The 27,703-nt window shown below is 35.1% G+C and overlaps 1 protein-coding gene across 1 annotated transcript in view; it reads left to right on the plus strand.

Annotated features, from left to right (window-relative positions):
• Positions 1–27,703, plus strand: part of Stk3 (serine/threonine kinase 3) — a 219,689-nt gene that overhangs the window by 22,063 nt on the left and 169,923 nt on the right. The window contains exon 5 of the mRNA XM_042673057.1: positions 27,147–27,311. Coding sequence (XP_042528991.1) covers positions 27,147–27,311 — 165 coding nt within the window. The remainder of the gene's footprint in view (positions 1–27,146; positions 27,312–27,703) is intronic.

Here is a 27,703-nt window from a genome sequence, read left to right on the forward strand (position 1 = left end):
TAACCTTGATTACAACTCCTTTAAGATCTCAAGAATATCAGTGACTTTCTTTTCCAGCCTGTGGGCTATATTGACATTTATTTATTATAGAGACTGTTATTATGTTGAGGTTGATGATATAAGGATGTGGTTCATTATCTCTTTTATCTATGTTTATTTATTTAGTTATTTTGCTGGTCCTGGGGCTTGAACTCTGGGCCTGGGCTCAGGCTCTGGCCCTGCGCTTCTTTTTCTTAATGCTAACCTCTACTACTTTGAGCCATAGCACCACTTCTGGATTTTTCTGAGTAATATATTCAATAAGAGTCTCAGGGACTTTCCTGCCCTGGCTGGCTTTGAACTTCAATCCCCAGATCATAGCTTTCTGAGTAGTTAGGATTACAGGCCTGAGCCATCAGTGCCTCGCTCATTATCCCTTTTAAAAACACTCAGATATTGCATATATTTGATTATTTTATGAGAATGTTTACTGGTTTGAATTTGAGGGACATAGCTGTTACTGATTGGCTTGTTTTAAAATATGTGACACTTAGTAAAACACTGATCATTTATTAAACAGTTGGAAGACTCATTGTAGTAGTTCTTTTCATGGTCATAAACTAGTCTTTTTTTAACTGTTTTTATGGCTTCTAAGCTCTTTTACTTCTTGTAATATGCTTTGTTGTTTCTTTACTGTGTATTTGTAATCATATATATATAAATACATAATGCACAGGAGTTATGTTTTATATTGCCCATGTTTATATTTACCCATGCACTTATACTTTTTATTGCTTTTTAGTCCTTTTTTCATTTCCTACTTTGTCTGAAGAGCATCTTTTATATTTTCTTACATACAAGGTAGTCATAAAATCTTGTTTTTTTCTTTTATGCAAAAGTATTTCACTTTTTCTTTCCTTTTATATGTGGTTTTGGAGATCAAACTCAGGGCCTCAATCATGCTCAGAAAAATTTACCACTGAACTATACCCCTACCTCTTCATTTTTGAACCATATGTTTGCTGGGTACATAATTTTAGTGTGAAATTTTCCTTTACCATTTCATAATCATCTATCAGCTTCCATTGTCTCTGCTAAGATTTTGCTGTTACTTCTTTGAAGTAATATTTATTTTTCCCTTTAGGTGCTTTTAAGAATTTACCTTAGGGGGCTGGGAAGGTGGCTCAGTGCTTGCCTTATATGCATAAGGCCCTGGGTTAGAGACTTCAGCATCACATAAGCTGTGGCTCAAGTGGTAGTGCACTAGAGCACTAGCCTTGAACTGAAGAGCTCAGGGACAGAGCCCAGGCCCAGAGTTTAGGCCCCATGACTGACCAAAAAAAACAAACAAACAGATTTTACTTTAGCATTCAGAAACCTTATTATATTATTATTTTGACTTCTTACTGAGTATTTTACTGTGTCAATGTTCATTATATATAGCCATCTGATTTATAAAATATTATTTTCAAGAAAATCAACAAAATCTATAATCCAAGAATAACAATATAATTAGGTCCCGTTTCTTCCACAAATCAGAAGCTGTACTTTGATATACCTTCTTGTAGTTTTCTCGGTATTTATCCTTTGTGAGGTTCTTATCATACCTTGTTTCTGACATTTAATGATTTGAAAAACTTTCAGTTATGATTATTATTATTATTATTTTTTTTGGGTCCGGTCGTGGACCTGAACTCTGGGCCTGGGCGCTGTCCCTCAGCTCTTCAGCTAAAGGCTAGCACTCTACCACTTGAGCCACAGCGCCACTTCTGGCTTTTTTCCTTTTTGCTTATGTGGTGCTGGGGAATCGAACCCAGGGCCTCATGCATGCAAGGCAAGCGCTCTACCACTGAGCCACCTTCCCAGCCGACTTTCAGTTATTATTAAATAGTGTTTAGTAGTTTTTTTTTTTCTTTACATAGTCTCTTCTGGGGATCTCTGGTTTAGTTTTTCCCTCGTCTTTGTGTGCTCTTTTTATTTATTTTTTCCTTTCTGTTTCAATTTGTGTATTTTCTTGGGATAGATCTTGTAGTATACTGCTTCTCACTACTGTGTATAGCCTGCTTTTACATTCATTACACTTTAAATTTTAGTTACTGAATTTTTAAATTCTAGAATTTTCACTTTATTTATTCCTTTAATCACTCCCTTTTCATTGACTGATTCATGTTATCTATTAAACCCAGGGCCATGTGCATACTAGTATATCGTACCTAACAGTTCCTACTGATTCTAGAAGTATGTAGTTTTTTAAAAAAAATTCCCAGTCTTTTATTTCATTGGACATAGTTGCAATTTTATCTGAGATCTTCAGTATCTCTGCTCCTTGGAGGTTTGGTTCATTAATGTCAACTTCACAAACATTGGTTTATTCCTTGCCTACATTGCCTTTTACTATCATACTGCTTTATCTAATATAGCCCTTGAAATAGCTTTTCCTCTGATTATATCCATTAAAATGAACTTGTATATGCTGTGCAGATGTATAAAACTGTATTACAACTTTAGCTTTTATAATAAATAAATAAATAAACAAATAAACTAAGCTGGGTATCAGTGGCTCAAGCTTGTAAGCTTAAGCTGAGACCAGTGGATTGCTATTCAAGCCCATGCAGAAAAACCTGTGAGACTCCAAAATAACCAACAAAAGGCTAACCTGAGATAGGATTCAAGCTGAGCAAGCAAGCCCCAAACCCTGATGCTAGCCAAAAGTAAAGCAAAGCAAAACAAATTCTGAAAAATACAAAACATGATCATTCTTAATTTTTGTGGTTATCTTAAAATTTGCTGCTCTTAAAAATAAGAGCAGTAAGCCAGGTGCTGGTGGCTCACATCTCTAATCTTAACTACTCAGGAGGCTGAGATATGAGGATCAAGGTTTGAAGCCAACCTGAGTAGAAAACTCCATGAAACTACTCAGAATGCCAGAAGTGGTGCTGTGGCTCAAGTGGTAGAGTGCTGGCCTTGAGCAAAAGAAGCTCAGGGACAGTGCTGAGGACACACACAAGGACAACACAGAAATTAGAGCCATAAAATATTGAGACAAGGTCTAAGTGGTGCTTATATAGACTCAGGGATGAACTTTCTCAGAGGAGTGGATAGATCAATTACTTTATTGGAAACTTCTTTTTTTTTTTTTTTTTTGTCAGTCATGGGGCTTGAACTCTGGGCACTGTCACTGCGCTCTTCAGCTCAAGGCGAGCACTCTTACCGCTTGAGCCAGAGCACCACTTCCGGTTTTCTAGTGATTTATTGGAGATAAGAGTCTCACGGACTTTCCTGCCTGCGCTGGCTTTGACCAATGATCCTCAGATCTCAGCCTTCTGAGTAGCTAGGATTACAGGCATGAGCCACTGCAGAAACTTTTCTTTTAGATATTGAATGACTTTGTATAATTTAAATATATCAAATCTCACAATAGAGAGCAAATTAGGAAATGATCTATAGAGTTTGTAATGAATCTTAGATTTTTTAATTTGTTTTAAGAGCAATTACATAGGATGTCACCTAAATAACATACTTTCTGTGGCATTATCTCTCTTGTTGAAAGAAATCTCTTTAGAAAAAAAAGAACTTTTGGTTTTAAATGATAGACTTCTGTATTTTTGATCAACTGTTTCTTTGAGAATTTAAAATGAAAAGAACACAGCAACTTGGGAGATGGAGATATATGATGTTAGATGGGAGATCACACTTGAACAGCCCAGGTATCTCAATGAATGGCTGGTCACCACATTAATCCTCAGTACCTTAAACACAACAAAACACAGGGGAAAAATAACATCTGATTAAGTTAATGTCTTTTAAAGAATGTTTAAGTTCAAATTTTTAGCCTAGAGTACAAATATTGCCATTTTCTTAAACAGTTTCATGACTTGTCACTGTTAGCTCATGTGGTGTAAATTTCACCTTCACAATAAAATCTGACTCCTAGAATAAAAACTAGATCTATATTTTTGTGATTTTGAGTTTGATATTACTTCAATTTTCTCTCTCATTATTGAGTGTTCTTACTTCCTGTAATAGTGAATTTGCATCTGTGAATGCTTTGCCTATAGTATCATCTCTTGATGAGTGTGGTAGTTCCCAGCTGTAATTCTAGCATTCAGGAGACTGAGGCAAGGTGGATCCTGAATTTGAAGTCAACTTGGGGTTACACAGCAAGTTACAGGTCAGCCTGAGCTGCAGAGCAAGACCCCAAATTTCACTAAGAGAAATTTTGGTGTAGTGACTTAGACTTATAACCCCAATAAACTTGGGAAGTGGGAAGGATCCTAGTTTGCTGTGGTCCCAGATAGATGGGAGGCTACAGGTATGAGGATTGCCATAAGGCAAAATATGCGATCCTATATGAATAGTAAAGCAAAAGTGGACTGTCTATGGTTCAAGTGGCTGGGTGCCTGCCTAGCAAACATGAGGTTCTGAGTTCAAACCCCAGTCCTGTTCTCCCCATCAAAGAAATCCAACCAAATAAAAATTTGCATCATAATTGGTATATTCCTTGTTTTCTTAGGTAGCTTGTTGTCTACTACTTCATTGATTAATTGGGGTGGTCTTTGTTTTGTATTTGTTCTTATGTGAAGAATACAATATATGCTAACTGGTAGTATACTTTTACTGTTACTGTTTTGCTTCTTTTGATCATTAGGTAGGCTGAACATATGTGTCTTGGTTATTATTTTTTTTATTGGGTCTATCTTCTATCTTTTGTTGTTCTTTGTCTTTTGGGACAGTCTAGCATTTGCTTGAAAGTTTGCTAATAGTTTTCAGAATCTTCACATATCATTTAAAAAGTTATAAAATGAATGATCTGATTGTCAGCATAGATGTTAAAGAAGAAGCCTCAGAATTTGACATGTATTTTGTCTTTAGAATAACTTTGAAACCTAGTAAGCCTTTGATAAATGTTTCTTGAATTGAGGCAAGACCAATTCCTCGGTTGTTTCTGCGAATATAAAATGATCTAACCCATCTATTTGGTGTTACATGGATAAATTATAATGTACATGGCTATTACCTTTTGGCATAAAATGCATATTATTGACTAGATATGCTCATATATCAAAGAATAGCCATAAAAATATGCTTACTGGTAATCCTAGTATTATGTGCAAGATATATTGCACTAGTTACTTCATTTTTTAAATAAAAGTTTTGTAATGTTGCTGTGTTTAAATTTTTACTTATCTTAAAAAAAAATTCCCATTATAGCCAGGCCTCGGTGGCTCATGCCTGTAATCCTAGCTACTTAGGAGGCTGAGATCTGAGGATCATGGTTCAAAGGAAAAGTCCATAAGACCCTTATCTCCAATAAACCACCAGATAACCAGAAGTAGTGCTGTAGCTCAAGTGGTAGAGCTCTAGCCTTGAGCTGAAGAGCTGAGGGACAGCGCCCAGGCCCAGAGTTCAAGCCCCATGACCGACAAAAACAAACAAAACAACAACAACAACAACAAAGCATTATAATTTTACCTATAGGCCTCTTTTGAAAGAAAGCTGAGTTAGTGCAAATTAATATATTATTTTTTTGAGCCTCAAAACTTTTTTATTTTTTAATTGTTATAAAGGTGATGTACAGAGGGGTTACAGTTATATGTCAGGTAATGAGTACATTTCTTTGTGGACAATGTCACCCCTTTCCTCACTCTCTCCCAGTTTTTCCCTCCCATCCTTACCCACAAGTTGTATAGTTCGTTTTCAGCATAGTGACTAGTGAGTACCACTGCTGTATTTGTTCATTCTTTGTTCCTCCATTTCTGTGTCAAAGTGTTTTTAAGTTACAAAGATTAAAACATTCAGTGGATTTATGGGAATAATATTTGAAAGTTTCCTTTGTGTAAATTAAAAAAATCAATTACATTAAATGCCATTTCTTAACATGTATGCATCTAAATATTACATACTGCATAGTAGAAAAATAAAACTGAAATTGAAGCTTTTTAAAGATAGGTTATATTTGTGATTAGAGGCTTTCAAAATGATCTTCATATAACTGTAAAGCTATGCCTTGACATATGGAAGAAATAGAGTCTGTGTCTTAGATGTTTATTGTATACTTAGAAACAGTCTAAAAAATTGCCTAAGGTTATTCTCTACCATTTAGACTCATTTTTTGGTTTGCCCACTTGGCTTAATTCAACATAGTATAGTATAAAGAGCATGAACTCAGACTTTTAGCACTATAGATTTTAGTTTGATTCTTCTACAAGAGGTTGTATAGTCTGAGGAAAATCATTTAACTGACAAGAACTTCAGTTTCCTTTTGCATTAAGTCATAGTAACATGTAGTCTTACATTTTACTTGACAACTTTATATATCAGTTGATTGGAAAGGTTCAATGGAAAGAGTCAATCTAGGCAGAGTATGCTTTGCTAAAGGTAAAAAGTAATGTTATTTTTGTATTGTTTACATACAGATAAGGTAATATATAGAAACTAAATTCAGTTCTGTAAAGTTAAAGTTATTTTGGAACCTGAAAGGAAAAGCAATAAGCTCAACATAGTTTAGAGACAGAATCACTGCAGATTCTTGAGAATAGGTATCCTAAATACAAGCTCTAGAAGGGAAGAAGTTTGTGTGCCAATCCTGGGGTTAGTGGTAATGCTCTACCATTAACACCACAGCTTCCCTTCTGGCTTTTTGGTGGTTAATTGGAGACAAAATATCTCCAATTCCTTTCTTGCCTGGCCTGGCTTCGAACTGCTGTCCTCAGTTCTCAGCCTCCTGAGTAGCTAGAATTACAGTGCCTAAAAGGGCACAGCTTTTAGTTTATTTTGTTCACTGTTTTATCTCTACTTTATGGGTAATGCTTATTAATATATAGGATGCTCAGTAAGTATTTGTTGGAGGATTGAATGAATAATTGAATGAATAAGAGAAGAGAATGCAGAGGGTGAGGGTATGCTAAAATTTGAGTTCTGTTTCTTTTTTTCTTTTTTTTTTCCGTCTATTTTTTTGTTGGTCATGGGGCCTGAACTCAGTATCTGGGCTCTGTACTTTTTCTGCGTAAGGCTAGTGCTCTACCACTTGGAGCCACAGTGCCATTTCCTCAATTCCCATTTCTTTTTTTTTTTTTTTTCTTTTTTTTTTTTATTGTGAAAACACTGTACAGAGGGGTTACAATTACATGGGCAAGATAGTGAGTACATTTCTTATCAAGCATTGTAGCCTCCTCCTTTGTTTACCCTTCTCATCCCTTCCCATCCTCCCCCCCTCCCCGAATCCTCCCCCCCCCCAAGTTGTAAAGTTCATTTTTGACATGACAACTTGTACTTCTCATTGTTGCAACAGATCCACTGTATCCTTATTTAAACAACTTGTTTTTCCCCTTCCCCTCCACAAATTATACCGACATCAAATACAGTGAAAGCATGGGTTATACTGTGGGGAGGGACATACACAGCAACAAAGAAGTAATCTTATAATTGCGTTAGAAACAAATGCATGAAAGAAAAAAAAACATTTAAAATACATATCTTAGGGTTCATTTTCCTAACATCACCTTATCTGACCTTTTCTGCTTGACTCATACACTGGATATTGCAAATAAGGGAAATCATTGGACCTATGTTTCTTTGGGCTTGGCTTACTTCACTTAATATAATTTTTTCCAAGTCTTTCCATTTCCTAACAAATGGGGCAATGTCGCTCAATTCCCATTTCTAAAGGCTCATTGTTATCCATTTAGGTCCTAGAAAGAGAATGTTCTCAGCATCTGATTCAGAGGCTTCCTCTGTTCATACTTAATCAATTGCTTAGAATCTTTACCTTGTTTTAGGTTGTTGGATCTATGTGGGGATTTGCTCTTGTTATGTAAGTTTTTGTTTTCACTACACCTTTTCCTACCTTTTTTATGTTGAAAAAGGCAGCTTATGCCATCTTTATGGTTTTGCTAATATCTTTCTGTTTCTTTATTTTATCTTTCCTTGAAATATATGTGGTAATTCTTCAAGAAGTCATTCTTTGGAACATCCCAGTTTCTTGTTCTAATGTAAACTCATTGCTTTCTAGGTCTGCTGTACACCTGTATCCTTGGAATTTGTTTTCACTGGATTCCTGGGTTAGTGCCATCATTTTCTAATGTATTTCCTGTTTTCTTGTTTTTCACTTTTGTGTTTTATTCTAACTAAACTGTCTTTTTTTTTTTTTTTTTGTCGGTTGTGGGCCTGAACTCTGGGCCTGGGCACTGTCCCTCAGCTCTTCAGCTCAAGGTTAGCCCTCTACCACTTGAGCCACAGCGCCACTTCTGGCTTTTTCTGCTTATGTGGTGCTGAAGAATCGAACCCAGGGTCTCATGCATGCAAGGCAAGCACTCTACCACTGAGCCACCTTCCCAGCCCCTAAACTGTCTTAGTATAAGAAGAGGTCAGTGACTTGAGTCCTTGCCTATCTAAAAACTTCTTTTGTTTGCTTTTGTATCTGGTTGATAGCCTGTGCAGGATTTTAAATAGAAAAATATTTCTATCAGAACCTTGAGACTGCTCCATTATTTTCTGGCATCCAGTGTTGCTAAATATAATAGATAATACCTGTCAGATTCTTATTCATTCATAGGGTTTTCCTCCTACATCTGAAAAATTTTGTATTTTTTCTCCTAGATTTGTAATATTTGACAAGATTTTGTCTTCCTTTATTAGTCACGCTCAGCATTCAGTAGTTCCTTTCAGTGTGAACACTGGTCTTTCTTCAGCCTTGGAAACATTTTTTGTTTTCTTGATTGACGTTTCAGTCTGATTTATGTCTATACCTATATAATATATTCTGTCTCTGTATCTTTTTGCCTTTTTTTAGGGTATTTTAATTGGTTTATTCAATTTTCTGACTCTTCTAATTGAGCCTTTTATTTTCATAGCTAATTTACAACTCTTTTATGTTTTAATTGATCACTTTTTCCCATAACATAGTATGCTGAAATAAGTCTATAAAAACTTTTTAAATTGCTGTAAGGATACTAGTGTGTTTCTTTCTAACCTAGTATATTTCCGTCTTGTGAAGCATCTGTTTTTTCCTCTGGGATTATTTGTTTTATTTATCTTAGTCTTGGCCTTGAGACAAGAAAGATTTACAGCTCTCTGGAAGCATTGGAACAGTGCTTTTTCACTGGTAGGCATGAAGTCATGGTAAATGGGTTGAGAGTTTACTTTTAGAAGGAAGTAAAGACTATTTTTTCCTTTTCTTTAGAGTACCTCACTCCTTTGTTTTGTTTTGGAGATTAATCCATAATGTTTGCCTTTTTCTTATTCATGACCTTTCACCCTATGTTTCTTAGGTGGGAATCTTGTTTCAGATCCTCTGTTTGACTCTTTGAGTAGAAATATTCGCAAAGTTATTAGATTCTTTTTGTGTTGGATTCTATTCTTACTTTTTAAAAAATTCTCTTACTGTTTGATGGAGTTTCAGAGGAGGAGAGACAAATGACTATAATTTTAAATTCAGGATAATTTTTGTACCTGAATATATGTTATTTTACTCCTTCCCCCCATATATATACTTCTTTATGCACATTCACTCTCAAACTCAGGAATTTAAAATAGGCAAAGTCATAAACATATTTTGACATTGTGATTTTAGTATAACTACACCACAGTACTGTGAAATTTGTGTAATTACTTAAGCTCAATAAAGAAATCTTTGGAAAAAAATAAAATAGTACAACCACTATGAGGAATAATTTGATGATCTCTTATGGTCAAGTATGAGTATGTGTATGTTCTAGGATCCATCTGATGGTTTGCTTACTTTTGTTTGGTAGCATTCATTAGCTCTAAAAGGGGGAATTTCATTGTACCATTCCATATCCTCTTTCACTCTTGTGATGCTGTCTTCTTCTGTACTTTTGAGAAATCTCAACAAATTGTACAGTGAACCTGGTACAGGAATGTTGTCAAACAGAAAATTAGAAGCAAATTATATGTTGACCATCACTAGTTCCTAGACTAGATAATCTCTGTTGTTGTTGTTTTTTTTGGTCTAGTCTTTGTAATTCGTAGCTCTTTGATGAAGTGATGAAGACAACTTCTGTTATCTGTTTTTAAACTTTGAGAGAACCCAGCACTCAGTTGTACAAATGGGAATTACATTAAAATATAAATGGGTTTTATGTTTTAAAATTTAGGTAAATTGCAGTTTGATATATTAGAGCATGCTTTGGAATTTACCTATACCAGAATGAGATCAATTTCTGTGTTTGTGTGTGTGTGTGTGTGTGTGTGTGTGTGTGTGCGCGTGCGTGCGTATGTGTACATGTGTGCGTGCAACAATTCTAGTAGTAAATTCTCCACTAAAGAGAACAAATCTTTTTTATTTTTTTGGCAGTCATGGGGCTTGAACTCTGGGCTTGGGCACTATCCCTAAGCTCTTCAGCTCAAGGCGAGCACTCTACTGCTTGAGCCACAGCGCCACTTCCGGATTTCTAGTGGTTTATTGGAGATAAGAGTCTCACAAGACTTTCCTGCCTGGGCTGGCTTTGAACCGTGATCCTCAGATCTCAGCCTCCTGTGTAGCTAGGATTACAGGTGTGAGCCACTGGTACCCATAAAGAGAACAAGTTTTTTTTGGGGGGGGTCCGGTCGTGGGGTCTGAACTCTGGGCCTGGGCGCTGTCCCTCAGCTTTTCACCTCAAGACTAGCGCTCTACCACTTGACCTACAGCGCCACTTCCAGCTTTTTTTCTTTTTGCTTATATGGTGCTGAGGAATCGAACCCAGGGCTTCATGCATGCAAGGCAAGCGTTCTACCACTGAGCCACCTTCCCAGCCCCCAAGAGAACAAATTTTAACTGATGTGTATGTCCTATCTCCACAAGTTCGGTGTTAGATTTGCTTTATAATGGGAATAATTAGAAGTATAACATTAATTAAATTAAATGTAGCTAATCATCCTGATCCTTGCATCTGGCATGAGAAGAATTCAGGCAAGGAAGAATATAGTGAAAGTGACAGGAAAGTTTATTAAGAAAGGAATACATTTACTAATGCATGGAAAGTGGAACATCTTTAGCATGAGAATGGCAATGAGTTTTAGCCAGGCACAAATTTTTCGTAAGTGTAAAGGACTTGGAGCTTTAAGTCCCTCTCTTGAACCAGTTCACTCACTGGGTCCAGGAGGTTTATTGATTTACATTTGACTTTTAGGGCATGATCTATTAACCTGGGTAGGTAGGTTAAAGATCTGTTGTTTTAGGAACTATTTGTTGACCTTCCTTAAGCCTAGAATAAAGTATATCCTCAGATGGATCAAAAACCACATCTAGTAACATTCCATGATTTTGACAGGCTGTCTAGACTGGCTGAAAAATTTAGTGACAATGTTTTCCCTCCGAGTCCTGTGATCCTATCTTCCATTTTAGGTTTCTTTTGCATTTCCTTATAGCTCTTGGCTAGCTGTTACCTGAAAAAAATAAGATAAGATTATTCTGTTCGGTAAATTCTTTCTTTTGACTGTGCTGGGGTTTGAACTCAGGGCCTCACCCTTGCTGGGAAATTGTTCTACCCCTGTGAAGTATATTCCTAGTCATTTTTCTTTAGTTTTTTTTTTTCTGAATAGGGTCTTGCTTTTTTCTGGAGGTGGTTTAGACTTTCATTGTATTTCCTCTGTATCTAGGATGACAGTTTCATCTCGCCATGCCCAGCTTTTTATTTTATTTTTTTTAAGAGCATATTTGTAATGTATTGTCTTTATCTACATTAAGAGGACTACATATGTTATTGAGGGTTTTTTTTTGAAGATTTATGTATTTGCTATTGCCATTTTTATCATCTTCCTATCATCTCAGAGAGATGAAGTGTCTTCACATTATGAACATTATCTAACAGATATGTTGAGGTAGAATAATAAGAAGGACCATGAAACCAAGGATAGAATACAAGTACTTACCACTGGTAGTTCATTATTATTGTTGATAATTAAATAAATATATATTCTATAAGATAGAACTCATATTTTTAGGAAGAACAGTGAGAGTTTAATAGAATAAAACAGTGACTATTCAAAAAATATCAGATATTTTTATCCTGTGTCCCTAGAATTTTAATACCTTCTACATACTAGCTTTTATTGTAAACATTTGATTTGTGGTACTTAAAAAAAAAGTATGTATGCACACTGCTTTGATGTTAATTATGTGCTTCTTTAAACAGATTTTTTTTTCTTTTGGTAAATGCAAACCAAATTCTTCTTATTTATTTGGTTTATATTGTATCTTTGCTAATAATAATAGATGCCTATTTGATATAAGTGGATTTATATTCTATGAAGTTCTTTTTGGGATCTATATTTGCTCTGTTACTGCTCTAATACATGTTTGACTTTCCTAATCACTTTGTTGAATATTCTCCCTTTGTGTAATAGATACTAGTTCATACTGGTTTTACAACTCCTTATATATTGAGTGCTTTTTTGTTGTCTTCTGATCTCTTTTTCAGGAATCTTTTCATGTGGGAAAGGATTTTAAAATGTCTACCCACTGATCATTTTCACAACAGAGTATCAGTTCTCTTTCTCTGTAGATCAAGGGATTATAAACAGCGTGTATGTATGTATATTTACATATGGTGTAAGTAGTGAAAGCTTTCATTTTGAATCACTAGTTGTGGGACTTTGTGATAGATTATTAATCTTTTTTTTCCTTGCCAGACATGTGCAGTCCAGATTTCATGAAAGAAAATCTCTGCCCTCTTGTATATAATAATAGCTAAAATATTCTTGTTATGTCTCTTAAGGTATGGATTTTGTGTTGAGCAGAAAGATTTGTGTTTTTCTAGAAGAGTTCCATAATTCTTTTTATTATTTAGAACTTTGGATATTTTATACTCTTAACCTTCTCGCTTTGGGTGAGATGATATTGAATGGTGTTAGGTGGAGGGAGTTACTGAGCGCTGCACTGTTTTTTTTTCCAGTATTTTCTTTATCCCAAGTCCCTGAGAGGTCTGTTAAGTTGTATTCTTTTTCCCAAGAGGTAAAGAAAGGGGAAAGAAACTTGGTTGTAATGAATTTGGAATATGAAGCTTGATGGATACTCACATCAAATTTTACATGTAAGCTTTTCTGTTTCTTCTGAGATTTAAGGATTTCAGAGATTGCTACATATTCTTCAAGTTTCTCTTTAAGTTTTTAATAAAGGATTTTGGTGGTCACTCCATGTGATAAAATCACACAAGTCATAAAAATGAATAGAAGCTGAAGTATTTGTGTTTGGTAAGATGAAGTATAAATGCAATATTAAAACAATTGGACATAGAGACCTATATGATGTAAGATCTGGCGCTAGGAAAGGAAGGCAAAAGCAGATTCCTTAAAATTTTTTAATTTATTTTTGTGTTCAAGGTTGTTGTTGTTGTTGTTATTTTACATGTTTATTCTTCTCCTGCTCTCCCTCCTTCCATAGTTATTGTATCCCTTTTTGGGGAGGGGATTGAAAATAGAAATCAGTTCAAAGATCTGATACTTTAAAATATCTGAAATAACCTTTAGCATTTCTGGAGTTATAGATGTACTTTGTACAAATCTTCAGGAATTTCATTTTTCTTAATACTAGACTTTACTACATTGGTTTCAACTCTTGGTTAGAAGTTACAGAAAATCTGTTTTAAACCAGTGGACTTCGTTCCTCCCTCTCCCTCTCTCCACTCTCTTCCTCCCTCTTTCCTGTTTTTCTTTCTTGCTTGTTTGCTATTTACTTATTTATTGTTCGTTAGAATTCTCCTAGTGAGGCTTATTGAAGTAATGTGTGTCTCTTTATCAGAAAGCAAATCACACAGAAATTCATTTCCAAGACAGACTAGTAGATTGGGACAAAATCAAGCACAAAATTTATACACTACATTCAAAATGCTAAAAATGAAGTTTGGTCTTAAATTTTATATGTGGTTTTAAATTTCATATGTGCATTCATGACTATAGATTGTTTGCCTGTAGTTTTGAATGGTGGTACTGAATACAGTCATGCATTAAACCTGGCTTATCATTTCATTAAAATTAACAGTTTAATGACTTGAACTCAGGGATTGTGCTCTTGTTCTTCTTTTTGCTCAAGTTTATTTCTAACATAACTAGAGTTAATTTTTTATAGAGCTTGATTCAGAGTGAAACGAATTACTTGAATTTCTCTTTTATCTGGCTTTTTTTTTTATTGATCCACTGATTTTCATAAAACTCCCCTTCATAGTTACAAGACGATTGCCAGCAGTTTCCTGGATTATATTGTTTTAGTTCAAATGGATATGATACTCTTAGACATCATTGCTAGGAATGAATTGTGTCTTTTTCTAAGGAAATCATTCTAGCTATGGAAATATGATGTAGTAATTGGCTTTACACCTAGCTTGTATGTCTAGCCTTGAGCCTGGGTAGACCTGATTACTAAAAGTAGTACCTAGTCTGAGATGGGGACCAGTAGCTTCCTAAAATGAAATCAGACTATACTAGCCAAATGGGTGCTAGACTGGCAAAAAAGTTATGTTTTGTATATTGACTAACACCTCCCCTCCAAAAAAAATCCCCAAACAAAATGTATCAGGGATTCAAAACAAAACCATTAAAGAAGTCTCTCTTTATTATAGTTCCCAAAATGACTGTTAAATTTAGAAAGAGGTTATCTGGTAATATTGAATATCAAAGGTGTTAAGCCCCTAATTCTTCTATTATAGTAAGGGAGCATAAAGTTGGTGTTTCTCAAGGAGCTCGTTGCTGCTATGTCAATGCCAGATGTTTGTAAGAATTCCCCTAGAAAGTCTACTTATGGGGATTAAAGACCCAATGTTCCTTTTAGACCACAAGGTTTTGACTATAGTGTTATATATCCAGAAGTCTTAGCTTCTCACATTGACTAGGTATTGCTGCTGTTGGAAATATTGTACTAGAATCTTAGAAGAATGTGTTAATTTTTAAAAATGATTTTGACAAAATATTTGATCAAGATAAACAACTTAAGGAAAAAAAGATTTATTCTGGTTTATGGTTCCAGTCCATGGTAGGTGGTTCATTGCATTAGGCCTGTGGCAAGGCAGAAATATTAAGATGGAAAGGTGTGAAGGATGAAAGCTGCTTTTACCCTATGGCAATCTGGAGCTTGGGGTGGGATGGAGAATGAATGATTTAGAGCTGTATATTAGTGGCTCACACTTGTGACCCTAGCTACTCAGGAAACTGAGATTTGGAGGATCTGTCTGAAGCCAGTGGGGGCAGGAAAGTCCTAGAGACTTTATCTCCAGTTTACTAGCAAAAAGCTGGGTTGGAGTGGCTCAAGCAAGTTGAGACTCTTGAGTATGGAGGAGGGAGGAAAACAAGATGTTCCCTTCAAAATTGAGCCCCAGTGACCTGCTTCCTCCTACTGGGCCCCACCATTCAGCTACTATATTATTAATGAATTAATCCCTGGTAATCCAATGATTTTCTAATTATGCTACCAGCAGGGAACCAAACCTACCCAGTACAAGTCTGTCTGTGTAGGAAGTGATACCTTTGCTCCTTATTTGGTATCTCTTCTGGAGGAAGATTTTGTTCTCAATGTTCTTCACACTTACTTCTTAAAGTTCCAAGTCAGCCTATAAAAACAAATAGAAATGAATGACTTTTTACACTTGTTTCTTAAAGTTCCAAGTCAGCCTAAAAACGAATAGAAACTGATGACTGTGCATTGTAGGATTAGATTATTCCAATTTTTTCATAGTAATCATGCATCGTCATGTCTTAATTGCTGATTAAAACATCATATATATCATGGTTCATTACGTCTTTTCTAGATTTTTTGATTGGATTATCAACACTTTTCTTTATTTTTTTTATGTGTGACAAAAAAATCCCCTAAACAGACTATTCCTTCTACCTTAACTAAGTAAATTAGTCTTAACAAAGGTATTTCCTTGGCTTCCCTTACTGGTAAATTGCCCAGTTTTCACCTTTGTTGCTGTTCTTCCTGGAGTTTCTCCCAGTTCTATTTCCATTCCATCAGTCAGGCCCACCTCATACACTTTGTTTTCATATTGTACATTCCTCTGTGGGCAGATTGCTTGTCATACTGCATCCACCGTGAGTTCTCTATCCCTGCCATAGACACAGTGGTTATTTGGAGAGATGTGCTTTATTTGAAAGATCCCTAGTTGTAGAGCCAGAAGACCAAGTTTCAGTGCCTAGATTGTTACTTATTGGGTCTTGTGACCCTGAATACATTGTATAATTCCTCCAAACTTTAGATTCTTAATCCTAAAATGGATCCACTATCATATTACTTGCCTTACCTACATCCTGTTTTCTTGTGAAGGACAAATATGATGAATGTCAGAATTCTGTAAACTGTGAAGTTCTATACCAATATAAATAGTTCTTTTGTTTACCATGTAAGACAAAAACATTTTAAATTACTAACAAGTTAAGAATTTTGTATTTTTTGAAATAGTAGATCTCTACCATTAAAAACAACATCTTAAAAAGATCATTGTGTCATATGCATAAAGTCTTTGTTCAGTCTTAAGAAATAAGAGATTTTGTGCATGAATTAATTTTCCTAAAAAATGAAAATCTATCCCTTTGGTTGAGAAATCTCAAATTTAATTAAATTCAGTGGAACTCTTACAATGTGTTGTCTTGCACAACTTTATGTACAGTTATGTTTAACCTGTGTAGAAATCTATCCTCACACACTTTTGAGTTGTACAAATTAAGAAAAACTCTTATTTTGAGCACATCGTAAAAAATAGTACAAAAGAGTAATGTCTGAACACCCAATTTGTCTCTAATTTTACTTTTTTAAGGTTAAGTCAGTTAATTTCTCATTGGGTCTTTCAGCATTTTTCATATATATCTTGTTTTACTCAAGAGATTCATACTGTGTGTGGTATTCTACCATTGTTTTTTTTTCCCTAGCTACCTAGTCATACCAGTATATGTAGGGTTTATGTATATATAAATGAGAGCATCTAATTTTTTCAGTATTCATCCCATATTTCTAGTATTTTTGTTATTGAAATCAAAGCTGTAGAAAGTTTTTGCATATATTTTGAGAAGGACTTTTTTTTTGGTACTGCTGAAGGTTAAACCCAGGGCCTTGTGCATGCTAGGTGAACTTCTATTCAGTGTTCTTTTTTTTTTTTTTTTTTTGCTGGTCGTGGGGCTTGAACTCTGGGCCTGGGCGCTGTCTCTTAACTCTTCAGCTCAAGGCTAGCACTCTACCACTTGAGCTACAGGGCCACTTCTGGTTTTCTGTGGTTTTATTGGAGATAAGAGTTTCACGGACTTTCCTACCTGGGCTGGCTTTGAACCGTGATCCTCAGATCTCAGCCTCCTGAGTAGCTAGGATTACAGGTGTGAGCCACCAGCGCCCGGCCAGTGTTCATTTTTAACAGTTTTCTTGGGGAACTGTGAGGATGCTACTCAAGTAACACATAATATTTTAGAAGTATAGCAATTCTAGTTGAAAAAAAATGTAGATGTTGGGCTGCGAAGTGGTAGAGCGCTTGACTTGCATGCATGAGGCCCTGGGTTCGATTCCCCAGCACCACATAAGCAAAAAGAAAAAAAGCTGGAAGTGGCTCTGTGGCTCAAGTGGTAGAGCGCTAGCCTTGAGCTGAAGAGCTAAGGGACAGCGTCCAGGCCCAGAGTTCAAGCCCCACGACCGAACCCAAAAACAAAAAAAAACCAACAACAAACAAATAAAAAATGTAGATGTTACATTGAATCTGCCTAAATTATGAAAAAAAAGGTATAAGCTTTCCTCCTGCTGTTTTCTTGTTTCCTCTCTAAAGTTTCCTTAAAGTGTTTATTACTAATTCCATCATAGAAATATTCCTTGAGATTTTAAGCAAGGTTGGTTTCCCTTTTGCTATGACTGTAGATACTCCTTTATGAATTATTAGTATATTCCACACACCTGTTTTTCCATTTCTAGGTTCTAGCTTTTAGTTTGCTGTCAGTGTTCCTTCCCTCTTTCCCTCCCTCTTTCCTTTGTTTTCATTCCCTCCTTCCCTCCCTTCTTCCCTCCTTCCCTCCCTCCCTCCCTCCCTTCCTCCCTCCCTCCCTTCCTCCCTCCCTCCCTCCCTTCCTTCCTTCCTTCCTTCCTTCCTTCCTTCCTTTTTTTGTGCTGATACTGGGACCTTAAGCTTTTGATTGATTCATGGCTGCCAGCCAGTCTACCACTTGAACCATGCCTCTAGTCTGCCATTTTGTTCCTTAATTTAATCTGTAGTCTCTTCTGCCCTTGTTGCCTTCAAAATTTGATTTGAGTCTCAGCCTCCTGAGTAGCTAGGAATACAGATGTGAGGCATCAGTGCCTGGCTCATACTTTTCTTAAGTTTAGATATGGTGATGTAAGTTTTCCAGTAACTATATCAAACAGCTTGTTCTTGACTTACGATTCTACATTGTTTTCCTATATATTTTACACAGAAACACAAAAAACCATACATTAGTACTAGACTTACTATACATATACATACACATATATAAACACATTCTTTAAAAATTCATTTTTATGTTATTTTTTGTTGATTATGGGGCTTGAACTCTGGGCCTGGGCGCTATCCCTCAGCTTTTCAGCTCAAGGCTAGCACTCTACCACTTGAGCCACAGCGCTACTTCCTGTTTTCTGAGTGGTTTATTGGAGATAAGAGTCTCACCTAGTTTCCTGCTCAGGCTGGCTTTGAAGTTTGATCCTCAGATCTCAGCCTCCTGAGTAGGATTACAGGCATGAGCCACTAGCATCTAGCTTTACTTGTTCTTTTTGCTACTATTTAGTAGTTGTACACAACATAATGGGTTATAATTTTTTTTTGTTATTGTTAGTACTTATCCTGGGGCTTAACTCAAGGCTTGGATGCTGTTCCTGAACTTTTTGCTCTAGGCTAGCACTTGAGCTACAGCTCCAGTTCTGATCTTTGGTGGTTAATTACAGCATAGATTTTCCTGCCTAGGCTGGCTGGATTCTAAGATCTTGGCCTTCTGAGTTGCTAAGATTACAGGCATGAGCCACCAGAACCCAGTTTATATGATATAGCTTGATCGTATTCATCCCCTACTTTCCTCTCTAGTTCACTTCCTCTCCCCTCCCTTCCAACTTTAATGTCCATTTTTCTTTTTATATTTTCTAGATGCCACTTATGACAGAAAACCTGCAACTACTTGTCTTTCTGAGTCTAGTTTATTTAATTTAACATAATAATCTCCAGTTCTATCCATTTTCCTGAAAAGAACATGATTTTCTTTGTCTTTATTGCTGAGTAATACTTCATTAAGTATACACCCCAATTTCTTTTTCCAGACATTCATTGACTGACTGACACCTGTGCTGCTTCATGTATTTTTGTGCCAATTGTCTTTGTATACAATGTTATTTTCTTTCCTTTTTGGGTACCCATTGTTCATTCTTCCTGAGAGTCATCTCAAAAGTCACCTCCTCTGTGAATCCTGTCTTGAGTTGGGGAGAAATTGTAGGGTTTTTGTTGTTGTTGGTTGTGGGGCTTGAATTCAGGGCCTGACTGCTGTCCGTGACTTTTTTTCACTAATTCTATAATGTTCTACCACTTTCAGCCATAGTGCCACGTCCGATTTTCTGGTGGTTAATTGAGGATAAGAGTCTCACGGACTTTTACTGCCGAGGCTGGCTTCTAACTACAATCTTCACATCTCAGCCTCCTAGGATTATAGGTGTGAGCCACCAGTGCCTGACTTGTAGGTTATATTAGATGGCTTATTTTTATTTTCAGGGTACTGTTTCAAGTGTATAATCTACTTTAAGACCTGATCTTCAAAAGTATTCTTGTAACTAATCTTGTTTTTGTATCATTGCTTAGTATTATATTTTATTTTGTTCTTGTCTCACAAAATACTGAATATTATGAAGACAGGCAAAGTGTAACAGGCTGTCAATAAATTCTTATTTATGCCTACCTTCTATGGCTGTGTTTGAGTATTAAACAAAATGGTACATATTGTGTGGCTGATAGTAAGAACTCAGTAAATGTAAGCTATTGGTTATTAGAGGATAGATAAATTCTGACTTTTGGAATATGAAGTGATTTGTTTTTTGAAAGAGCTCATATTTGGTTAATGCCTCAAAAGGTTATGTTAGGATTACATCAGTGAATTTTCAGCATAAACCAGTTTTAAGATCTTATGCAAACTTTCTGAGAGTAAAACTTAAAAATCTGCATCTGTATCACTTTAAAAAGTGAATTAATTTTTTGTATCCATATTAGTTAACAACAACTAAATGTAGATTCATACATTGTTTTGTATTCCTAAGTAATGATGTCAAAAGGTGACATTTAGCTACCTTTGTCAAAAACTCCTTTAGAAAATTTAAATTCTTAATTTTGTGTGAACTTAAATACTTTACTTGTATTTGTTTTTAGGAACATAAAAACATTAAGGAAGTCTGTGTATTTTAAAACCATTTGTGCATGTGCCCTTGAGACAAGTTGGTGGGTACATTTTTTATTAAAGCCATATATACAGTGACATATTAAATGTATCATATTATTATACTAATCATATGACTCTAGAAACAAAAGTAACCAGAGGAGTAAAGCCTATCAAAACCATCTTTTTGTTTTTGTACAGTGAAATTCTTTTTAAATTTGCCAGTGAATTCATGCCAGTATTGAAACCAGATGTAGACTTCCGTCTTTTAATGTATTAGCTTAGCTACAAAAGTCTTATTTCCATCCCTGATTGCTGAGTATTCATTCATGGTTATAATCTATTTTCTGAAACAGACTATAAAATGTGATTCAAATTATTTTAAGAAGACATTGCTCATTTTTATAGTGTCAGAAATGGTCTTAAACCTGTAATGAATTGAGAATAACCCAATTAAATCTACAAATAAAGTATTCTTGATAAAATTTTTTCTTTGGAAGCAACTCTCTTTAACTCTTAGTTAAGTATAGTTAATTCTTAGTTGAATATGGGGCCTATTTGAACTAATGTAATTCTTATAGTAATGAAAAAGACACAATCTTCAAATTTTATGCAATATGGGAAGTAACATTTTCCAAATACAACTCTAGCTTCTTTGGGTACTTTGAGTAATTGATTGTATTTACATGTAAATGAAATTTGTTAAAATAGAGATCATGGCTGTGTTTAAGTGGTTTATATCCTCTTGATTCAGTTTTGTTACGTCAAATTTATTTATTTTTTTCAAGCTTTTATTTAGGTATAGGTTTTACAAGTATTCCCTCATGATTCTTTGGATTTCTTTGCCACTTGTGATATTTCCATTTTCAGTCCTAATTTTATGATTTGAGTCTTTTCTATCCTTCATTAGTCTTCTCTCCCCTCCCCCAACAGTCCAACTTTTTCTCTCATTGATTCTTTGTAGTTATTTTAGTCTTTATCTCATTAAGTTCTGTCCTAATCTATACTATTTCTAGCTATTCCATTTGGGTTTGGTTAGTTTCTGCTTTTCTATAAATTTGAGTTGTATAACAAAGCTGTTTGAGAGCTTTCTGTTGTTTTGATGACAGTTCTTATGGATATAAATTTTCCCTTCAACACTGCCTCTGTTATATCCTAGCAGTTCTGTTAGGTTGGGTTTCATTTTTATTTAATTCCAGCCACTATATGATTTCATCCTTTATTAGTGACTCACATGTCATTTAACTTGTATTGTATAGTCTCCATGTGCTTGAATATTTTCTTAGCATCTTTTGCTGTGGAACTGTATTTCTATTATGATGTGATAGAATACAAAGAGTTATTTTAATTTTTTGGTTTGTTCAGATTTACTGTATGTCCTAGCTCATGATCTATTTTGGAGAAAATTACATGGCTGGTAAGAAGAACATGTATACCTTCATGGTGAGATACTCCTTAGATGTCTGTTAATTCCATTTGGTCTGTAGTGTCATTTAATTATTCTTTGTCATGATTTTTTGAATGACCTATCTGTTGGTGAGAGAGGAATACTGGAATCCTACTATTTTTGTGCTAGGGTTTACCAGTGCTTGTAAGTCCAGAAGTATTTGTTTAATGAACCTGGGTATGCTGCTGTTTGGTGTATAAATGTTAACAACTGTAATTTCTTCTTCACGAATCATTTCCATTACTAATAAGAAGTGACTTTCTTTTCTCCTGAGTTTAGTTTGTCATCTGTTTTTTCAGATATAACTATAGCTACAGCTACCTGCTTTCTCGATCCATTTGGTTGGAAGGTCTTTTTATATACTTTCACCATATTCCTGTGTTTGTTTTTGTCAGTAAGGTGTGTTTCTTAAAGGCATTGACTGGTTCATTCTTATCCTTTTGATGCAGTGTTAAAGCCATTAAAATTTAATTTTAATTTTGAAACAATCTTTTTGTTTACTTTTGTGATGCTTGCTTCCTTTGCTTTCCTGCTTTGCTCATCTACTCATGTAGTAGGACTTATTCTTTTTTGGATATGATTCCCTTAATTATTATTATTATTTTTTCTTTTACCCTGGTCCTGAGACTTGAACTCTGGGCCTACCACTTGAGCCACAGTGCCACTTCTGACCTTTTTTTTATTTTGAGTAGTTTATTGGAAATAAAAGCCTCATGGAGTTTCCTGCCTGTGTTGGCTTTGAACCTTGACCCTTAGATCTCAGCCTCCTTAGTGGCTAGGATTACAAGGATGAGCACTGGTGCCTGGCTCCCTTAATTATTTTTTGCAGTAGTGTTTTAATAGTCATGGATTCTTTTAGTCTTTATTATGGCAGATTTTTATCGCTGAAAAGTTTGAAGTACAGCTTTGATGGGTACAGTAGTTTAGATTGGCTAATTTTGTCTTTCAGAACTTGAATTATGTCATGCTATGCCTCCTTGAATAAAGTGTCTGTTTTAAAAATTTGCTACTATTGCCATTACAAATTATTCTCCTCTCTTTAACATCTTTCAACATTATTTATTTTGTATATTTAACATTTTTACTAAATAATGTGTGTAAGGGTGCTTTTTTTTTCTTCTCATTTTGCCTGTTTGGAGTTACGTAGGCTTCCATCACACGGATGACCCTGTGTGTCTTGAGGTTGGGCTATGTTCTGTAAAGTTATTAAATGGATTCTCTATGCTTTTAGTTTTAAATTCTTCTTTATTTTCTATTCCCACAATTTGTAAGTTTGATCTTTTGATAGATACCACTAAGTCTTGTAAGTCCCCTTAATATATTAAGTGTTCTTTTCAACCTATGTGACTGATGTAATTCCTTGGCTTTAGCTTCAATTTCTGATACCCTATTTTCAACTTCTTCTGTTGTATTATATAGGCTTTCTATTGAGTTTTTTATTTGGGCACTTGAGCTCTTTGTTTTTCAGGGTTTTTGTTTGATTTTTTTTCCCCTTAAATTTCTCTAACTGTGTTGAATTCCTCTGGCATATCCTGCATTGCCTTCTTTATTTCATTAAGCTGCTCATTTTTTATTCTTTAGACTTATTTTTCTTATTGTTTGACTCCTTGAATTTTTTTCAGTTGTTCACATATCAGTTTTGTTTTTAATTGCATTAGCCATTCTTGTCATTGTTTTGATTACTTTGTTAAATGTCACTTAAATCCTTTGTTATGGTGTTGCTGGTATTTGAGAGAGACATTTTGCCTTATTTATTCATGAATTTCATGATCTTTCTCAAACATTTAGACATCTTGGTCAGAGATTTTGGAGGTTTCAATCTCTTGTATACTGGCATTTTGTGGTTCTAGATTTCTTAAAATGGGATTATGGCTGAGTGGTGGTTTATGGGTTCTCAGGATTGGTTTTGGTTGACAAATAGTTAATTTCATCCCTGAAGATGTATATATGGAACTCTGCTCTATTCAGAGTGAGGATGATTGATTTCAAAGGCTATTGAAGGTGGTAAATCAGTATTGTGTTTATGTTAAGTTCTACTGGAGATGAGTCACTGCTATTGCTCTGATGAATATAAGATCTGAGGGTATATTTGCATGCTCTGGGAAGGCTTTCCTTAACCACAGTGGTAGTAAGTAGTTCAGTCACTTGGACAAGTCTTTCTTTCTTGATTAATTCCCAAGCACTTTATTCTTTGGATGGTGGTACAAAGCGAATTATTTTTGTTATTTTTCCTCAGATTGCATGTTGTTGGTGTATATTGAAATGTGATTGTTTTTTGTGTGTTAAATTTATATCCTGCTGCTTTGTTGAATTCATTTTTATTGGTTCTGGCAGTTTTATTGGCCTGCAAACAGATACTTTTACATCTTTCCAATTTGGAGGTCATTTATTTCTTTTTCTTACATAATTTCCTCTGTTAGAACTTTTCAGTTGCTATGTAGAACAAAAGTGACAAAGCAGGAATCCTTTCCTGTTTCTGATCTTAGATCTTTTAATCCTTCACTATTGAGTGTGGAGTTTTCATTTGTGGCTCTTATTATTTTAGAATACTGTAATTTCTTTTGATTCCTGTTCTTTTTAATACTTGTATTATGAGTATTTAAATTGAGCAGTCAAATGGTTTTTTTTCTTATAGAGATGATCATATGATTTCTTTTTCATTATTCTCTTAAGATGTTGTATTACATTTGTCAAATTTTGTACATTGAGCCATCCTTACATTCTAGGAATAAGTTTTACTTGGTTATGTTCTTTAGTCTTTTTAATATTCTGAATTGGGTATGGCAGTACTAGTATTTAGTTGAGTTTTACATTAATGTTCTTGAAGGATATTGGTGTGTGTAATTCTCTTTTCTTTTCTTGTATTTTTTTTCAGTAATGAAATTGGAACTCAGGGCCTCCTATTTGTTAGGCAGGTGGTCTACGCTTAGCAATGGATCCAAGCCATTTTTATGCTGGCTATATTTTGAGAGAGGCTCTTCTTTGTGCCTGGGCTGCCCTGTACTATGACTCTCCTTTTTATGGGCCCAGTGTTGCTGGGATGACAAGCACATACCACTGTTCCTAACTATTGTGCTTCCCTTGTAGTTAAGATGATGGGCACATGTCACTGCATCCAGCCATGAGTAGAGATGGAGTCTCACAAACTTTTTTTGTTCAATCTGGCTTTGAAATTTGATCCCTACCCCCATCTCTGCCTCCCAAGTAGCTAGAATTAGAAACTTAAACCACTACTCTTGGCTGGTGGTTTCTTTTTCTTTTATTTTTAGTTGGTCATGGGGCTTAAACTCAGTGCCTGGGTACTGGCCCTAACATTTTTTGCTCAAGGCTAGAATTCTACCACTTTGAGCCACAGCACACTTCCAGTTTTTTAGTGGTTAATTGGAGATAAAGACTCTCATGGACTTTCTTGCCTGGGTTGGCTTCAAACTCCAATCTCAGATCTCAGCCTTCTGAGTAGCTAGGCTTACAGGTATGAACCACCAGTTGTGAAACATAGTTCAGTTTCCTTTTTCCTTGCAGTGACTAGAGTCTTTTTTGTCTTCATATATATATATATACATATATATATATATATATATATATACACACACACACAATTTTTGTATATAACTATATTTATTTTATATATAAATATATGACGATATTTATTAACATTCAAAATGCTACCACTTGAGCCACAGCACTACTAAGGGATTTTGAGGTACCTAAATAGAGATGTAATTTCCTGTCTGGCCTTTGAACCTTGATCCTACAATCCCAGCCTCATGAATAGCTAAGATTGTTGGCAAGTGCTACCAGCACCTAGCCTAAAATGAGTTTTGTAAATGTTCTCCTTCAATTTTTTGGAAATGTCTGAGAAGTGGAATCATGGTGTTTTTATTCACTTCTCCTTTAGTATGGGCAGTAGTTGTAGAAGGTATGCTTACTTATCGTGCTTGAGGCTATGTGCTCCATTTTCAGGACTACCTCACCAAAAACAAAACAAACTATCTTACATTTTCTTATATACCTAATTTAAAGTAGCTTCTCAGTCTCTATTTAGGTCTCTGTTTTATTACTATAGCAGTTGTTCCTACATTGGTTTGTTACCATTTTCTTTCAAATTATCCCATTCCAGTATGTACAACACAAGCTCCTTCTGTTTGTTTCTGGTTGTGCTATTACATGGGCATGGTTGATAAATTCATTGGAGATTGGTGATTAACTCATGATTCAGGGGATATTCAGGGGATAGTACTGAGATTTCTAACCCTTTAATTATATCATTTCATCTGACAACCAGTTTTTTTTTTTCTTTTTTTTTTGTTGGTCTTGGGGCCTGAACTCTGGGCCTGGGTGCTGTCCCTCAGCTCTTCAGCTCAAGGCTGGCACCCCACCACTTGAGACACAGTGCCACTTCCGGCTTTTTCTGCTTATGTGGTGCTGAAGAATTGTATCCAGGACCTCATGTATGCGAGGCAAGCACTGTATCACTAAGCCAACTTCCCAGGCTCTGAAAGTTTTTATCCTGAAATTATGTAGAGTCTCCCACAAGTATCACTTCATTACCATAAACTTCAGTGTAGTTAAAAAGGTTATATTATGAGTGATTTTAAAAATAGCATCCTATCATTCAGCAAATCACAAAGGTTGTAGGATCTATTGTAATGGAAAGCAGACCAAATATTTATTTTTTACTACTTTACAAGATCATATTATTTATGGGATTTTCATAATAAATGAATATGTAAAATCCTTAGTTGTAATGTTTTGTGTAGATTGCAATGGCTATATTGCTGTAACAGTTGGAAATGTTCCTTTTCCAACCATATTCTCTCACTCCCCTATTTCTTCTTCTGCTGTTGTGTTCCCATTTTGCTAATCACTCCTAATCTTCATTTTTGTATTTTTATTGTTATGTAAGACTTAGGTGGATTAGGGGTAACCTGGCTGGAAGCAAGAAGAGTGACACTGGTGGCACATCACCTCTTTTGTTTGTATTCGTTCATGTTAACATTGTTGGTTTTCTTTTTCTGAATGAATTGTGGGCAGTGTAGGAAAGAGTCTGAATTCTCTCTTTTTTTTCATGACATATAATAGTGACACCCTAGTGTAAGATACCGTGGTAAATAGTGATGCCTTATGATTGTCCTGATTCTTGGGTTATATTCTCTGCTTTTTGAGTGACATTGATAATTTTCAAGAAAAGACATGGTTTTCTCATCATTAAAATGTTTTGTGGAAGTGGAAAAGAAGCTCTTGATTATTTACTCTTTAGTCTTTTTGTAGAGATTTACTAGCTATTGGAAAGAAGTATTTGTTGTGTTTGCTATACAAGAGTTTATGTAACATGGTATTTTAATATGGTTTTGTAAATATTTCTTTCCAGTTAACAGAAGATGAAATTGCAACCATTCTAAAATCTACATTGAAAGGATTAGAATATTTGCACTTTATGAGAAAAATACACAGAGATATAAAAGCTGGAAATATTCTTCTCAATACAGAAGGACATGCAAAACTGGCAGATTTTGGAGTGGCTGGCCAATTAACAGTAAGTTTAGGCTAATAATATTTTTTATTACTCTTTTGGAAAAGAAACCATAATTGAACAAACTATGTTATCATTTTTTAAAAATTTACTATTTAAGAATGATTGAATGTGAAAGTACATCTTATCTTCACATTACTTAAATTTTCTGAAAGTGAGCTGCATTGGTTGTCCTAAGCACATTGTTTTTTAAATTTTATTGCAGTGCTGTCTTTAATAACTGTCTTTACTGTGAAGTAAATACTGTGGATTGGATTACTTCAGAATTAAAAAGTCCTAAATATGTTGTGTTAAACTAGTCTAAGTTGGGAAAATAGTAAATTTCCAGTGGGATCTGTAGTATATGATGGTTTAACATGTATTTTAATGTTGGTAAATGTGTTGGGTTTTTGTGG

This window comes from Dipodomys spectabilis, unplaced genomic scaffold (assembly GCF_019054845.1).
Source record: "Dipodomys spectabilis isolate Male_0828 unplaced genomic scaffold, ASM1905484v1 ptg000783l, whole genome shotgun sequence".
NCBI lineage: Eukaryota > Metazoa > Chordata > Mammalia > Rodentia > Heteromyidae > Dipodomys > Dipodomys spectabilis.